Source organism: Bombus vosnesenskii, unplaced genomic scaffold (assembly GCF_011952255.1).
Source record: "Bombus vosnesenskii isolate JDL3184/JDL3185 unplaced genomic scaffold, Bvos_JDL3184-5_v1.1 scf7180000013314, whole genome shotgun sequence".
Classification (NCBI taxonomy): domain Eukaryota; kingdom Metazoa; phylum Arthropoda; class Insecta; order Hymenoptera; family Apidae; genus Bombus; species Bombus vosnesenskii.
The window spans coordinates 4683822-4701826 of NW_022882960.1; the positions used below are offsets into that span (position 1 = coordinate 4683822).

Sequence of the window (18005 nt, forward strand, 5' to 3'; positions counted from 1 at the left end):
TGACAATTCATGCCACGTTTCCTTTATTTTCTTTAAAATTAACTACTGGAATTACATATTAGTATCGTTTGTTAAAAATTAATACGATGCTTGTTTGTAAGAAAAATAAAACAATTAGGAAAGGATATTAAAGAAAATAAAATAAAATGCTGAATAAATGGATAAAATATCGTACCAATAATTAATCTTTTTACTGTAATCGATGTAACTTATATTTTATATAGATAATTTTAGTTTTAACTTTCAGTCGGATATCTATCCTCGGCTGATTTCTTTTTATAGCTTTATCGTCGAAAAACTTCTTCGCTGTAAAGCAACAACTATACCACTTTCTCATTTAACTTTCACTTTCATTTTTAAACACACTTCTACTTGGCTTTTGCATCTCTTGCAGATGCACGATTATTCAAGCGTAATGCTAATACTCATTGAAGGGGTAGCTGTTATTAAATTCAGAAATCTATTGCTTTGAAAAGATATTTTTGAAATTATGGAACTAGAACAGCGAGTTACATTAAATTTATATAAAAGTAACATATATACGAAGCAAATTAGATAATCATTAAAGAATCCATTTGAATTTCTAACATTATAATAATACGCAAGAAAGTAAAGTTACGCAACACTTGCACGAAGTGATATTTTTTCGTGTTTTATAGGAAAGCAATTTTTATCCTAACTTATTTTATTATTATTAAACAATCCCATATTTTTATTTAATCTCGGGATCGAATACGTACTTTTACCAACCTCTTGAACGTTTCAAACACTGATCGTCACATTAATCGTTGAACATTGACTGTCTCTTGACATTTTACGAAACTTCGTACATGTATTGCACACAACTGTGAATATTTATGCAGATTCATATTTTTACGAACGTGACTAAAATTATTCATAGGACCTAAATACAGGATTACCTCGTTCTCTACAATATTTTAGTTTGGATAACCTGTATATTTTTTCAAATTATGTGCATTTTGTAGATTTTGTCATATTCAAATTTGCCAGAGACGTATAGACAGTCAAAGTCCATAAATTTTTTAAAGCCTCATATCCTTAATCAACACGTTGTTCCTATTTAAAAAAGTATGTTTTGAATGTTTTAAATGAAAAATTTGATTAATTCGTTTTAAGCATCGAATTCTCAACAAAAATGGATTTCTTGATTTCTTTTCCTTTTTATACTCAATAATCCATTGATAATATTAATAACTTAACAAGTCGCAAGATACACGGAATTCTCTTTTTTTATAATTTTATAATAATTTTATAATCTTTCGTCAAATCCGATAATCAGACGACACGTAATTTGCAAACATCTTTTGCAAAAATCCAGTTTTTTATTACCAAACTTGTGATTGTTATATGGATTGTATTTATTAACATTGACAACTTGCAACTTGTGATTCCAAAAATTTCCATCGCCAATATTAATTTAATCGTGCAAGACAGCGCTGAGCTTCGATATTTAGCTATTGTTTGATCGGAAATTTAAAACTTGTTCGAGTTCCCAGCGTTCGTATATTTCAATCTTTTTGCTGTGCGAAGCAAATTGAATTCTTTGTTCAGCATGTCAGCGTTAATCATATTATCGCCGTTCTCGCGGCGTTTCCCTTCCTCACTTTCCATCATAAACTCAAACAGCTCCATTCGACTGGAAAGGATCGTTGAGAACTGATCGATCAGCCGGTTGATCTTTTACAATCGGTTAAAATCGAGGTGAAAATTTAGAAATCTCGAAAGCTGGCACCGCGTTGAACGAATGAAATACGATACATTGGTAGCAGGCTAACTCTTTGTATAGAAATTTTACACGGGACAAGCCTTCTTAAACTCGTGCATGTATTATAAACGAGCAAAACAACTACTTTGCCTACTTGAAAGTACAAATCGAAGTCTTTCAGTAATGCATCCATGTTGCTAGAACTGCATTTAGTGACTAGCTTTCTTTCTCCCTTTTCTTCTGCATGCTTTCCATTCTATTTATTTAATCTCATACTTTTGTAAAGATCATACTATCTTATATCGGATACAATTTTCATATACCTACGTATAATGGTATGTTGCTTTCTCCTGAAATCCAAACCTGTTAACTCACACGTTTCTTCGTCATAAGGCAAAACATCTTCAAGAAAATTGGTTTTGATTCATACGAACACGAGCATAATATAATATATTTCTGTCACAAACATGAGAAAAGTGATGTCTTAAAAAATAAGGAACTCGTTGATAAACGAGTTATCGTATCGGAGTTATTGACAATTTGTATAATGAATTACCTGGTATCTTTCCAAAGAACGAGTTAGAATAACATTTCTTATTGGAACAAAAGCATAATGCACAATAAATTCATTCGAATGAAATATTTTTTAGATATGAAACAGTTGTGTATACAAGAATTGTAGAATATCGCGCAATATAACTCCTTCAAAATATAAATAAACTATGGTTATTCTTATAAATGGAGGTCGATATTTTACAAGAAAATTAAATAAGATAAAATCTTTAATTCGAAATTTTATATGCATGTAAATTCCTGCAGAATTTTTATTTCATTATGATCACTTACCTGAACGAGAGCCTCTGGTTGCAGATGTTTCAAGAATTCACCTTGTTGGTATGTAATGGATGATGGTTGTTGTTGCTGTTGCTGCAACCTAAGTTCAGCTTGCATCGCAGCAATCGATTCAGGAGTGCAGGATGCTCGAGCTTGGACCCAGGATGCTGCGAGGATGAAGCTTCCAAGGATCACGGACATCGTCACCAAGGTGACAGCCGCGATTCTTGTAATTTGAACCGCTGTACTCTTTGGCCTCATGTATGCCTGTGAATAAGTGAATCAAAATGTTAACGAAACCAAAAATATAAACTATTTTATAACATTATTATACAGAGAATAGCAAGACACGAGCAAGATGTTAGTCTACATTTGGAAACAACTTAGGTATAAGAGGTAAAATTTTGTTCTTCGAGGCTTCATTTTTCAGAAAATCGAGTTTAGATGTGTTTAGTCAAAAATTAATTGCACGCTTCTTCGAGGAAGTTTCTGTTAAAAACAAAGCTTCAGATGAAAAATCATATCCTAAACTTTCGACTATATTTTCTCTATATCGTTAATTGTTTCTGTATTCATTTTCATGAAGTATTATTGTATATAAAACAATCTGAAGAAAAATAACATTAAAATAACATTTATTAATCCGTGAAATGTAAACAGTCTACACAAATGTAAAGTATTAAGAATACAAAACTCTGTACAACACGCATAAACAAAATTCGTGCTTTTTTAAATATTAAAACGCGAAATCTCCTTCTCATATTATCAAATTAAGAATTAATACAATAACGTAACTTTTACAGAAACAAAAATTTATCAGTGTGAAATATAGCGTCACAGAATAATATCATATGAATTTATAAAATAATACTTCGTCGTTAGCTTGCATTTATTATTGTTACTCCGGGTTTAATTACGAAATAGAGACAAATGTATCCGGGTAACAGGTTCGGCGCGAAGTAGTTTGATTCAATAAGCACCGGAACAAGTGTACCTCTTGCAATCAGAATCTAATTACTCGAGATTTTCCATCGCTATTCTCGCCGTTTCTATTTTATGTTAATCAAACATGCTTATACACTTCTGTGATTATATCGCGCGTATTACGTTCGATCGCCGTAGACGAAGAAAGGAATATGTAGCTAAACTTGACTTCCGTGATGATCTCACTACATTGAAATAAGCCGGTACCATAAATCTAATTACAATCTCATCAAGGTTTTTTTAATCGCTCCATACCTATCCATTTTTAATCCTTCGAACATTCTCTAACGTACTTTTATCAATTTTTTATTTCGAAATTATTTCCTACATTATTTCCTATTTGTACTTATTTGAAACAACTTGTAACATATTTTCCTATAAAAATATAATGTATGTTATTTACGTGATAGTTCGAATTGTATATATTTATCTATCTTTTTTACTCTTTCAAACATTTTAAATTTCATTAGAAATTAAATCAATCTTCGAAGATCGAGCGTATCAATAATTTATAGAATTGTCCAAATAAATAGATGAAATGATTTCTATTATGAAGCTCAGTTTACGTTTGACATCGTTACTCGTTTTATCGCTCTGTTTTTTAATAACCAGTACAATAACGAAGACGTAGCAAATGATGTAAATGAGATAATTTACATCCAAACACTGTTACCGAGTGTAAATATAGGTATGTTGCTCGCTTTTCATTTCGCTGATTATTTGCGTGTCTGGTTGACGTAATAAATTACATCAGAGGCAACGGAATTGCGATTAGAAATTAATTTTAACGACCGACAATCCTTCATTACTCGATTAAACGAAACGTTTTGTTTTCAATTGCAAATCGTCGAGTTAAATTTACCTCTTTTAAGCGCCGAACTCTAACACGATTTACCTATAGCAATTTTATTTTTTCACTTTTGTTTAACCGTCTTCGTGTTAAGATTGATTATCGCTTTAAAAACGAATCGAATCTTTTGTTTAGTCAAACCTCCTTCCTTTCCCCTCGCAGCATTATATTCTGCTAAATGAACGATTCAAATTCCATTCTTAAGAGACAATCGCGAAAAAGTAGAGTTTAAATTAACAACTTTTGAAATGGAGATTCTAAGTAACGCTTATTGATCTTTCCGTTCGAAGAGTAACGTGAATTCGCAGTAAACGCCGCGCGTTTCAGCAAACACGACAGATGCATGCAGTTGCTAAACATGTGCAAGGTTCATTACAGGATAATGTAGTCAATGCAAAATGTGTACACGCAGAGTGCAATCGCATGAATGTGTGTATGTAACTTCATGCTGGCTAGCCAACCGAGTCGAGGTCTTTTGTCGTTTCACGCTCTCCTTTCCCGTGGTTTAGCAGCATTCCCACTTCATAGAACGAAGCTAATCGCGGGAAAAAGTGAAAAATGGAATTGGAGAATCACATCGTTTTCCTAACACGCGTCCCTCCACCATGGTAAAACATACATCGCCATTCATACAATCCTTTCAGAACTCTACAAACTTTACGCTGATAAATTTTGCAATAATTTACAATTTACATGTTGAAAAATTTATGATAATTATAATAATTATTAACGCCACAAGTTGGTTCATTTTCATCTATTAGACAATGGACTCGAATTATAATCTTCATTAACAACGCTATATAATTTAGGCAAATTTTTAACCATCGACCACGTTAACCGTTTTGTTTTGTATTTTGTTTAAAATAATAGTAAATTTTCAGCGATTGTTTGTAAGGTATAGAAAGTGTATATCTATGACGAATCCCGGAAAAAAAAGGAAACTTCGATGTATTCAATGTTAGTCAACAATTAATGCGTCGTCGTGAATTTTAAAATAATAAACTTGATTATTACTTATCGCCAAAAATTTCCAACGAACTATGAAATTCAAACGAGCGTGGAATTTACATTTCCCATTAGATTATTCCATATGTAGTACTAAGTTTAGCACAATGGAGCTCTTCATAATTGGAGTTTCGTAAAAGGAGAATAGGAAACTTAGCACTGAAAGATGGCAAACGATTATAACGAATGATGGACACGAGGTTTTTATCCTACCACTGATTACATTCTCTTATAAGTAATGCGGAATTAAAAACAATGGAGCTGTTCGCAATTGGAGTTTTATAAGAGGGGAACTATTGTAAAAACTTATTGTTTATAAGAGCGATGAACTATTGTGAAAAATGAGATAAAACATATAACTGACTAATCACAAATAATTATTTATACCTAACGTAATATACAATATATCAATTATATAAAATACTGAGAAAATCATGTTCCTCATAGAATTCTAATAAATTCCACTTTTCACCCTGTGATCAAATAATACACTTCGATTAGCATCTGTTAACGATGAATCTAGGAAAGATTCTTAGATTTCCCGTTTTATTCAGCAGCCGAGCATGAAAATTATGCCAACAATACCGTAATTGACTCCATATCAACTATCCGTATAAAATCGTTTAAACCAATGTGAAGATGAGTGGATAGCACGAGATGCCCAGACAGTCGCTAGTCACAAGAAGGAAATACGTCCGATAAAGTAAGGCTTGCTGTTCAATAACTGTATCGTGACACTATTATTTTACGCCTTGGACTCGTTCAGCTGCTTGAGAACCTTGAAAATTAGAAAAATCTGTCACTCTATACGAATACGTCTCTGATCTCCTTTCAGATCCTCTCGTCTCAGATCCTTTGTCGTTCCATGTATTATACAGATAGTCTAATTGATAGTCTTACATATTATTCGTACTGTTTTGACGATAATTATAGCAAGTAACATTGACTTCGATAATTAATTGATAGTAATTTCATATACTTAGAGATTAGTTCAATGTCGCGCTCTGTGCTTATTATCCTGACAAGTAAAACAAGCATGTAATCTGGCAGAGTAATCGCGTGATTGGTGAAGGAAGATACGGTTCCGGTAGACTGCATGAATAATCGACAAACTGAGGATATAAATTCCTCCAGTGAATATAAATTGAAAATATTATTGTACAACTTATTTTTCCAACAAAATTAAACGTGCTTTTCCTTAGATTACGCAAATATATTCTTACGAGAAACGAAGTTATAACTGAGCCATATTCGTGCATTCTATGTATTAGACAGAATTAGATAGAAATTAATTAAATTAGATAGAAAGTTTAAAACAAAAATTGAATAATTTGCAAATACATGTAAAATATCCAGAGTACGCCACTTAAAAAGTTTAATGGAGGAAACGGATTTCTAACTTTCTAACTTCGAATCGTTTCATTGTGTTGGTAAAAATATAAATTTGCATAAATATCTACGATCTATCCTATAACTTGTGTTAATTATGAAACTAAAAGAATAAGGAATAAAGTCTTGTAAGAACTGAAAAGAACATTCAATTAAGTCACATTCTCAACATTTTGCTTTACGCCACTATTATCGTCAATCCTCCAATTAACAAAATATGTATTTAGCTCTCAAGTATCCGTACATTGAAAAATATAGCATAACGTTCAACAGGTTCGAAAGATACTTTTACCTGTACGCCGGTTCTCATCATCATTTCGACATCAGCTGTACTACATGAATAATAATCAGGAAGAATCTCGTGCGGTTAACGATCAAACGACGTACCAGTTACCGTAAAGATAAATCGCTGTGCACATCGTACATCAACACGCGAAGAAATTTACACAGTATACCGATTAACCACGAACTATCGCGTTTCAGTGCCTTCATTTATGTTACTTCTAGTCCAATCGAGTGATGGAACTCGGTGCAGATCCATGCGATATTAAAAAAAAAAGAAGAGATTGACAAAAAAGTTGCTAAGAGCAAAAGTCCAATATGGTAATCGACTATACAGGGTGGGACGGCAATCGTAGCACAACCACAGGCAAGGGATGATTCTACGTGCAAAAATAAGTCGAAAATACGTTTAATTGAAAACGAAATAGTGTGTACGCGTGTGCGTATGATACATTTTCGAATTTATTTTCCTTGAAAATGAAGCGTCTTACGAAACAACGTTATGACAAAATTTTGTCTCATTTTTTCACGTAGAATCAGTCCCTATCCACTTGTTCTACGATTACAGTCTCACCCTGTATAACGCTGGAAACAACTTCTTTCAGGATTAACTTTCCATCCGCGGGCAACTTCGATTTTTAGCGAGCGTTTCGCGTGTCCTGTTAACTTTACCAGGCCACGCAGTTTGTAAGTTCCAAGTCATTAAACGAAAACATTTCCTCGCTCTCCATTTATTTTGTTATTTTCTTCTAATAACAAACCCATACAGGATACAAATTTCGTCCGCGAGTATATGCAGAAAAATATGAAAATCGTCGGCGGATAGTCTGGAAGAACGACATAGTATGCAGTTGGATCAACGTCGAACACAACTTCTCACGTGATCAAGAGGTAAATGTTTAAAAAAAGTAAGGAAACTAGCTTATGGGTCGGATTTATGAGAAACGGATTTAACATTTTCCCATGGAAAGAAAAGTCGGTTTCAGGCGCCTAGCCCGCGATTGCGTCTTACCGCTTTAATTGGTAAATTAATTGAAAAGGGCAAACGCTTGTGACACAGACTGTACTTGTACGTATTCGTAATGACCTCGATGTGGATGGACGACTCTAAGGTGAGAGGCCTCGAGGAGATAGTAGGCCATCCGAGGCTGCCTTTATGCTGCTCGATCTGCCAGACAAAAGTAAACAGGCACTGTTGCCAGGCACTCGAGAAACTAAAGGATTATTATATGTATGTATGTATGGATGGATGTATATGTCGCGTGACAAAATTTTTAAACGTGTCCTCTTCGACGTGTGCTCTGACTCATTCTTCCCTTTACCGGTATACACTATTGATCAAAAGTCTTGGATCACTCGCATCTACTAGCAACATCATCGAACTTACCCATCTATCCATCGAATATACACAAATAGAAAGCATATTCAATGGTTTACAGAATCAGCAAACGTTATTGTTTTCACTAACAGGTACAATTATTCGTTTTATTTAATTGATTAAAGTACTATTAAAAATTATTATTTTCATCGACAGGTAAAATTATTGACAAATTTTGGATTTTTCGCGCATGATGAATATTTTTCTATGTTTTCTTGGAAACAGTACATTCGCTTGTTTTATTTATTCGTTTTATGAAAAGGGTATTTTAACGTCTACGTGAAATGTAAAAATTAATCGGACAATTCTTTCTTTATTTAACGCTATTTCGTGAAGCATGAAAGAGCAGAGGATGGCAGATTTTTGGTCCATAGTGTACATACGCCTACCAAATGCTTTTAAACGGCATGATAATGACGCACCATACTTGGGAAAACGAAAAACAAATTAGCTTTTTAACATATCTCTTTATTCGTCTACTTGAATATCTAAGAGTCTTTTATATGTAAATGTAGCATTGCAATTTTCCACTAAATAATTAATCTACGATATTAATAAACTGACATTCAATAATAAATATTTATACACAAGTATATTTTTAAGCTTCAAACGATTCGATTCTAAGATTTGCTGTACTGTTTGATTTGCAAGGCTGTCACGTATATTCGCGATTATTCGTTGAAATTGAAAGGTATAAAAAACAGGTAAAACGTTTTGTAGAAATGAACGCGAGTAAATTAAAGGATTAAAGTTCAAAAAGCCATGTCGAGTGACTCAGTTACGCCTAGATGTACGGGACTTCATTTTTAGCACGTAAAGATAGCTGTTGTGTCTAATTAAAATGTAGGAAGAGTATTAGAAACGCCTGTCCCTCTTCCGCCATCCAAACATTTCATGTCTCGATATGGACAAACCTGATGTACGCTTGGAAATTCTGTGACAATTAGTGTAATTATTTTCAGCATCGTTAAATATGATAAAAATCTATTAATCTATTTTTTCTTATAAAACTTTAAAGTAGATTTAATAAATAGATTATTAGAGAAATTTAAAACGTATTTACACAATTTAAAACGTTACGAAAATATAAATATATGTTGACAAATAAAGAGATATATGTATATGTATGTATAATCCTGTTTCAAGAAACTTCCAAAGCTAATTAACGATCACGGAAGAATGTTGGAAATAACTTCGGTTCTTCCGCGAACACGGTATTGAAATATGTACGTATATATTTTAACTTATGTAAGAGACATATTGCTCATGCTAAGTCGTGTAAACGCGCGAAGCTAAAAGCAAACGGGCTAAGCCATCGTTTTAGAATATTTTACAAACGATTCCTTTTTCGTCGGGATAAAAATTTCCATTCCACATATTTGAATAGAAAATATATTTTAGAAAGTATAACGTAATGAGAATTCTAAATTATAGAACTCGTGTAAAGCAACGTGAAATTATTAAATTGAAAACTCTAAAGTGTAGCCTATTTCGTATGTAAGAAATGTTGCAAATGGATATTCGTTGAGTAATAGCGCACAATTTCTAGAAAAAAACCGCTGCTGAAGGAGAAGGTATACGCATATCGTAAAGGATCATGTTACGTAATATCGCAGGAAATTCAAGTTTCAATTACTTGCTACTCAAATAATAGCAGGATGGTCATATTATGAAATGATTACTATCTACGCGTCGTGTGCTCCCAACTTTATCCCGCAGGTGACTCCAAACCAAGCATTAAAGTCTCCAAGCTCACTCGATATGCGTATTGCACCGTCGTTCAAGATTGAATTCTTTACAAACTGAAAAACGAATCTCTTTGGTATTTGAATCAAATAATATTCAAGACGCATATATCTAAATATATGAATATAAATAATTATAAATTATATAAATTCGTAATATCCATAATCGCATATCACGAATATAAATCTAGTTTAATTCTATTAATTATTGGTATCTATGTTATCTTATTTTAGCTGTATTATTAAAATTAATGAAATTATATATTCAGCTATTCTATTACAAATACAAACTTCGATTTAAATTACAAAGAGGAAGAGATAGAAGAGACGAACGTAAGCAAATCCTGAACCACTTTGTCGAAGTTGAATAAATCGTATTTATGAGGAAATCTACAATTTAAGCGATTTAACGTCTACGAAAATTCTATTCGATAAATTTGCAAGTAAACCACGGAGCATACAATTTTCATCGATTCTATAATCGTAGTAATTTCTTGGAAAACATAATTGTCGCGATGCCAACGGTGCTTGCCTCCATAGGCGATATGTAAATTCGATACTTGTGAATTCCGTACAACCCGAATAGTACGATTCTAGTCACGCTTCGATTGAAAAAGAAACGCAGTTTAAATCGCTGCAGGTGAAATCTGTCAGTCTTACAAATGTTTTCAATGGCCGGTATTTGCCTCGCGATGAGGACGGTGCAGTTGGTACTGGTTGGTACGTCGTTGTCGATCAAATACCGTTTTCAAATTTTGTAATTATATAAATTACTGATAGAGGCACGAAGAAACGTTACTTTAAAGCATTAAAGCAAGAGATTATAGAGGAGTTGATCACGAAAGTTTACGATGATTATTTCAACTATTTCTTTTCTTTTCAATATATTTTATGTCTCAGTCATTTTATCTTTTTGTAACTTTTTGACACATAAAAATATTTTTTGACATATAAAAGATATACGTAGAATTTTATCAAGAATAAAAAAGATAGATAAAATAAACTACGCGAAACTTTCCTCGAAGACGAAGAAGTTTTATGTAAGAGTCATTGTATTTTGTAACAAGATAATAAGAATATGCGTAATAAAAAGATGTGTAAAATAAACTACGTAAAAGTGTCTTGCAGATAAGAATGTGAAATATTACTTTTGGTCGTGGACAAGTGAAATCGTGTTTTTGTTTTAACGTTTCAAGGACAAAAATTCTTTATGTAACCAAATTGAAACAAACATTGACGTCATGGCGAATACGTGTTTCCCGCAATGGAAAATTTGGACTCTACATTAAAGCTTTGAGAATCTAGAAACAAAAGGCAATTCAACAGTAGCCATGGAAGTTTCTAATAGTGGCGAATGGTTGCGTTCACCGGTGGTAGAAAGTTTCCGGTTTTAACGAAATAAACGAATGAAAAAAAAGCGTGGCCGACGTTGAAAATGAAACCACGTCGTGCATGATTTTTCAAAACGTATCGCGTCACGCGAATGAAACATGAAAGTTCAATTAGCCAGAGATAGAATTTCCATGTTTCGAAAAAATCGAAAAACCAATCCAGATGATTTATTGCATTAAAGATTATGGCATTTTTTTAAACTAAGGCAAACGATGTTTAACTGCGGGAGATGTAACTGAATAGAAAATACAGTTGTAATTCTATTCTATGATTATCAAATCAAATATTTTATTTCTAATTCATGGACTGAATTTAAAGAAGGTTCTCACGGTAGTTTCCATTCTTCTTTTCTGCAATGTGAGCTAACTGTTTTCTCGAACTCTCATTGAGAAATTACTCGCCTATGACAGTGCATTTATTTACTTCGAACGGATGCACACACGAACATACTGTCACATACTGCCACGGTAAACATGAATTATGAGCACTGTCATTTACGTCCCCTAAGTATCATCCATTTCTCTGGGATTTCCTACTGCAACTGTATTTTCAAGCAGATAATTAAACGACAAATTGCCTTTCCTTCATTATCTTTAATCCCATATTATTTCCTAGCCTTTATTTAATTTCTCAACTACGTTAAAAATACTCGAAATTAGAGCTTGGAAACAGAGAAATATTTTAGCATTTGCATAAACTAAATTTCTTTCAAATTGCAGCAACAACGTTAAAAAATGAAAAAAGAAATTTTGTTAAATTTTCTAATTAATCTCTTGGCAAATAGAAGAAAATTTCCAAACAATTAAGACCGAATACGATACAGTACAAAGCTGCACAGCGTAATAAGCAATCAATCTTGAAAGGATCTACATTCAACGTTTCATGAAGACTTTCATTTTACACCGACACTTTTAACAATTGCAACGGTTATTGACAGAGAAAGTTGGCAATTAATTAAACGACAAATTCTTTCACCCGTACCGGTGCTTTTCATTTCGTGGAAAAATAAATCATTGAAACACGTTTCGAGTCTACTATTCCTTATCTAATTATAGAATATCATGTTCGCGGAAATTACCAGGTATAAAACGCGACAAGATCGCTTTGCCCGTAGGTTGCGCCGTCGCTTCTTCCGTTCACGTAGGCGACTTTTGATCGATCAAGCAAATAAATAAACGTACATATATGGTAGCGTGGTTCGCGCAATTAAGCTTGTCCAGAAACTTTCACGGAAGTGCCTTACTGTACGGATTTCCGCGCTCTTTCATAAAATACCAGCCAAACAACGTCCTCGATACAAAATGTATCAAAGCCAGAACGAATTTTAGTCGCGGTATAATTCAGCGTTTCCGTTGCATGACGAAACATCTGTCTCGATCTATCTCCTCTACCCTGTAATTTATAAAGGCAGATAAGCAGAATTAATTCTGATAATCAGCCACATACGCACTGTAAATTGTTTTACCTTAACTGAAACTTGGTTCTTACGTTACATAACTCCCTTCGTAATTTCCAAACGAATATCTACAGATTCTATTTTAGCAAACGCGAAAGGATTTCTTTTCTACTTGAAGGAAAATAAATCATATAATTGTAAAAAGATAACGATACCTACGTAGATGCTTATAAGAAAAGTGGAGATAAGTAATTTTATACGTTAAAATTATATGGTACTCGTTTTACGTCCCATTTTATGTCTGTAGAGAAATTTTAATCGATATTAATGAAAATTTGTTATAACGAAGAAAATTGTTCATTCAAAGGGAATAATGTAATCTGATTATTGCGCTCCTGAAGAAAATTCATTTGCGTTTGTGGATCAACCCATTGGCCAATTTATCATGCGGTCGCGTTGAGTCTGTATACATATTTTACTTATATACCATAGATATCTACCTAATTTTGTTATTGTGATGCATCAATTTCCTGAGACTCTAACGACTAAAGGAAAAAAGCTACAGGAAATTTTCGAGCCACTATACACATATATAATTTTTAAATTTCTTACTGTGTGTATAGCAGAAATTTCAAACATAAAAATATATACATCCTTTTTACAGCAATTGAAATTTTGATCGCGTTATTGAACTCTCAATGGGTTAATAACAAATGGGCATTTATTTTCGATAGAGACGTATCAGATGTATCCACCATTATGTATTTGTAAATTATTTTGAATATAACCATCAAGAGATTTTTATTCAAAATAAAATATTGAAATAAAACAGCACTAATTCTAGCGTAATTTTAGTTACCAAAGATTATTACCGAACTACCAGAAAAATTAGCACCTTCGTATTTATGTCGGTAGGCGGAAATAATATTATGATCTTATTCTAAGATTTGCGTTGGTCACGTCCTTGCGCATATTTTTACAGCTCCGTCGTGACAATTTTCCTGTACTGGCCTCGCCGTGCAAAACACATGCATTCATAAATCTAATCTGCTCGTTGGAATTTTGTTATCAGAAATTACTACATTTATGCTTCCTGTTTAATCGATCGAGAACAAATAGCGTACAAACATCATTGCATCGAAATTCTATTTCTATCTTTACGTAAGCTCGCTTTATTTCATTAATTGTGGCTAGCATAACGGTAAACGTATCGAGTCTTGCCCAAGAATATAATCTATAAAGCAGCACTAACGAAATATACATTGCATAACACAGATACACGTATTGTGGTAAAAAAATGATAAACAAACGAGAAGAGAAATGAAAATTGCTAGTTACACGCGATTATATTATACGGTCAGTTGGATAATTTATTTGTTAAAATTTTTTTGCATCTTATTCATCATATTTTTACAAATTGAAAATACTCGAAATGTCTTCTCTTTATAAATTTCTAGTAACGTAAAAAACACTAATTTTTAAATATTTATTTAAAGATGTGAATCGTAAAAAGGAATTGTCTTCCTATTTGAATAAATGTAAATTAGTAATCATCTTTATCGCATGTGTATAATATTGCTGCCAACGTGATCACTATCGATGCTCAAACAATCCCATGTTCCGGAGTCACGTACCATGTCGAATTGTTTTTAAACTGTAAATTCAACCTGGTACACCCGTTCCAAAGTAGAAGGCTCTATTATTAACAATAGTCGTTTGAAGTTATGATACAATATTTAAATAAAACAAACTCTATCTCTGCATCAGATCAAATGAAAAATCAAAAGTCACTGTTCATAATCGACAGAAGATTCTATTACTATAATAATCGCAGTCATATGGAAATACATGGTAGGACATTTAATTAAAACAAAACCAAGCCCTGCGTTGCGACTAAAAGATCAGAGTTCGATACTTTTAATCAACGGAAGACTGTGTCTTTTATGCTGAGAGATTGAGTGCGATTAGAAAATCGCAGCTCAAAGCTACTTTATGAAACCATTGACAACAGAATCCTGCGTTCCAAATAATTCTGAATCTCGACCAGTCATGGAATACATTGACCAGACAACCTCGATTCACCGTCTTACTACTCCTATTCCAAAAACGAAAGAAGCTGTCTCGCTCGGCGAGCTGCCACGAAAATAGAGGAATTCTCTTAATTCCCTTGATCCAAAGAAAGCTGAAGGCTTACCGGTGGCGGTTCGGTAGTGGAGTACACCTCGCTGGGTGCGTAATTGCTATGAGGCGGATGAGGCATCTTCTCCGAGACGACGGCAACAGTTGCCAAGGAATCCGGCTGTTCCTTTTCCATCTTCCCTGGTACCTTTATCTTCTTCTTCCAAAGGCACTGATTGACTAAATGACTCTGACTACGACCGATACCTTTCTTGCTGTACGTGGTATCTCGAAAAATCCTCTCTCTTCTCCTCGATCGACGAGAACACTTCGATGTCGATCGCTCGGCGAATCGACGAGCAGTGAGCGGCCAGCACCGTCTGACACCGCTAGCTTAGGGTTACCCCCACCAGCTGTTGAAGCTGCTGAACCTTCTGGTACACCTTTCCGATGGGTATGTCTTCTGGTACCAAGGTGTACCTCAGCGTGTTCTCGTTGTCGGACTTTCTAAACAGCTCCAGCGTGTACCTGTACGTTCGTGGGCGAGACCGAAATATCAATACGTGTGCATATGCGAGTGTGAGCAAGCGTGCATATGCGTGAATATTCCGCATATATGTGCGTAAACATCAGGTGTGTATGTGCGTGAATGTAACGTACGTGTCCGAAGCTATCCCACCATGGATCATGCTAGGTTGGTATCCCCGTGTGGGGATCAACGTTCGAACGCCAAGTTTTGCAATGTTTTTCTCGTCCCCTGCCCTCCACCTGCTGCTGCACTCCTCCGCCCCCACCTTCAACTGGCTGGCTCGTGTTCCGTTTTTCCCCAGCTTTGGCCAAATTGCATCAACCTGACGGACGAGCCCTGGAACGGAGACGGGACTGTTTTTGAATGTGGAACTCTCACTGGTTGGACTTTTAAAGGACATATGGTTATTTAGCGCGCGTGCGTGTGCGAGCTGCATGCGAGGTAGCTTGTTTCGCCGGGCAGGAGAAGCGTAATTGGAAAGGTGCCGCCGGTTTTCGGGAAAGGCGATTAAACATTTTCTCTTTGCCGAGATGTAAATCGCGGTCGCGTGATAGCGGCGCATAGAGCAGATGTTGCGAATGTCTAGTAGACTACATCAGATACATTACATTTGTTAGAAATAATATCGTCTTACCGTTATACTTATTGTTACTTGAACGCCTCAGAAGCGAAATTGGCTAACTCGACTTTTTGCTGATTTCCTAATTTCGCTGTACCAGTGGACGATTAACGTCGAATTCACGAGAAACAAATTTCATAGATTCGCTTATCGCAAGAAGGTAGCATAAATCAGGAATAGTAAACCCTAATGTAAATTTATAAAACAATGCTTGTGGCATCGTCACTTTCTTGTACCTTTTGATTTATGCAGTTTGACGATTGATGATTTATAAACGACGCGCTTATCGCAAAATGATAAGTGCGATTGTAATTAATTAGTAACATGATCGTAGAATCTTGAATGTTATTATTATAGACGCAAGGTGAAAAGAAGGAATATATCCTGTTTATTTAATAATTTATAAAATAAAAAGCCCTTATTTTATAAATAATATATGTATCATATAAGAAAAAACGTATTACTTGGTAAGATATAGAATAATATGCTCTGTGGCTGATTGCGATTAAACTAAGTGTATAATATGGCTTGTTCATGAAATATGAATGGCTAAAACAGAGTGTAAGAGAACATACGAACATCTGTGTTACGTGTTACATCAATCCTCACAATGTGTACTACTTGATGATATTTAACGAAACTTTGTTATCTTAACGCAGTTGTAATAGCAATTATACAACTATTTTCTTTCTCTTACCACAGCAAAAATAATATTTTAATACTAATATATAATAAAATATAATAATAAATAATATATAATAATTTAATAATAATATAATAATAAGATGAAACATATCTTTTATATCGTTAACTTAAAACAATGTGAAGTTTATCGTCGTACATTGTCAAAAATAAAGTGAAAGGTTCTGTTCCTATTGTAAAATAATTTCTATCTTACTTTTATATTTCTGCACATCTAAGTTTAATTATCGCGTTCAGCAGCTGTTGAATCGTTATTTAACGTAAAGGAGAGAGAGAGAAATTATGTAAAGAATCACGTTCGAATCAACGCTGTTCATTCACTGACTCGCAAATCGTAACGCATCGCGTGCACCTTGCAGTAGCTCACATTTTCTTCCCTGGCAATCACGAACAAGATATCCTTGCTGACGCGGCAGAGTTTAAAGAAACGCTAAATTCATGAATAACAATTTTCCATCACTCTCGAAAAAGAAATATGTTAACAAGCAACTCACACAGTTTACGCGGCTCGTCAGCTGTAAGTGATTTGACTTTCTTGTACCAGTTCCCACTTATTTTTCCATTATAGAACCAATTAATTAATCTTGAATAACGAAGCGATTAATTGTCCTCTACAATTATATCGAATCATTCTTTTCGCTCGAGTCTCTTTGAAACTGAAAAGAATCCGAAGTATATCGATTGGATCGTCCTCTACTCAAAAGCTTCTGTAATCGTAAAATTGAAAATTATTAAAAGTTCTTAAATACGAATACCTCGAATTCCAAATTAATGAACTTTGACAATATAAGCATCGTAAAATATTCGAAATCGAACTTTGTAAACGTAACTATGATAAGCTTCAAAATTGATAAATTTTACAGATACGAACAAGATATAATTTCTTTTGAAAAGAAAAGAACGTAACGAGTGAAGGTAAAAAAGTAGGAAAACGACAATATAAAAGCGGGAAATCTCTGAATAAATAAATTCCCAGAATCAAGATATTGGCGATTTCTGTGACGAGTCGACTCGTCTTTCCCAATTAAGATCTTCGTGATCCAAATCTCAAATGAT

At 34.0% G+C, this 18005-nt stretch overlaps 1 protein-coding gene across 1 annotated transcript in view; it reads right to left on the reverse strand.

The window, feature by feature from the left end:
• The window catches only part of LOC117235126 (putative uncharacterized protein DDB_G0271606), a 33921-nt gene extending 18423 nt beyond the window's left edge, over positions 1 to 15498 (reverse strand). The window contains exons 1-2 of the mRNA XM_033496867.1: positions 15176 to 15498; positions 2573 to 2827 (exon numbers count right to left, since the gene is read on the reverse strand). Coding sequence (XP_033352758.1) covers positions 2573 to 2827; positions 15176 to 15295 — 375 coding nt within the window. The 5' untranslated portion in view covers positions 15296 to 15498. The remainder of the gene's footprint in view (positions 1 to 2572; positions 2828 to 15175) is intronic.
• Between the last annotated feature and the right edge of the window lie 2507 nt (positions 15499 to 18005).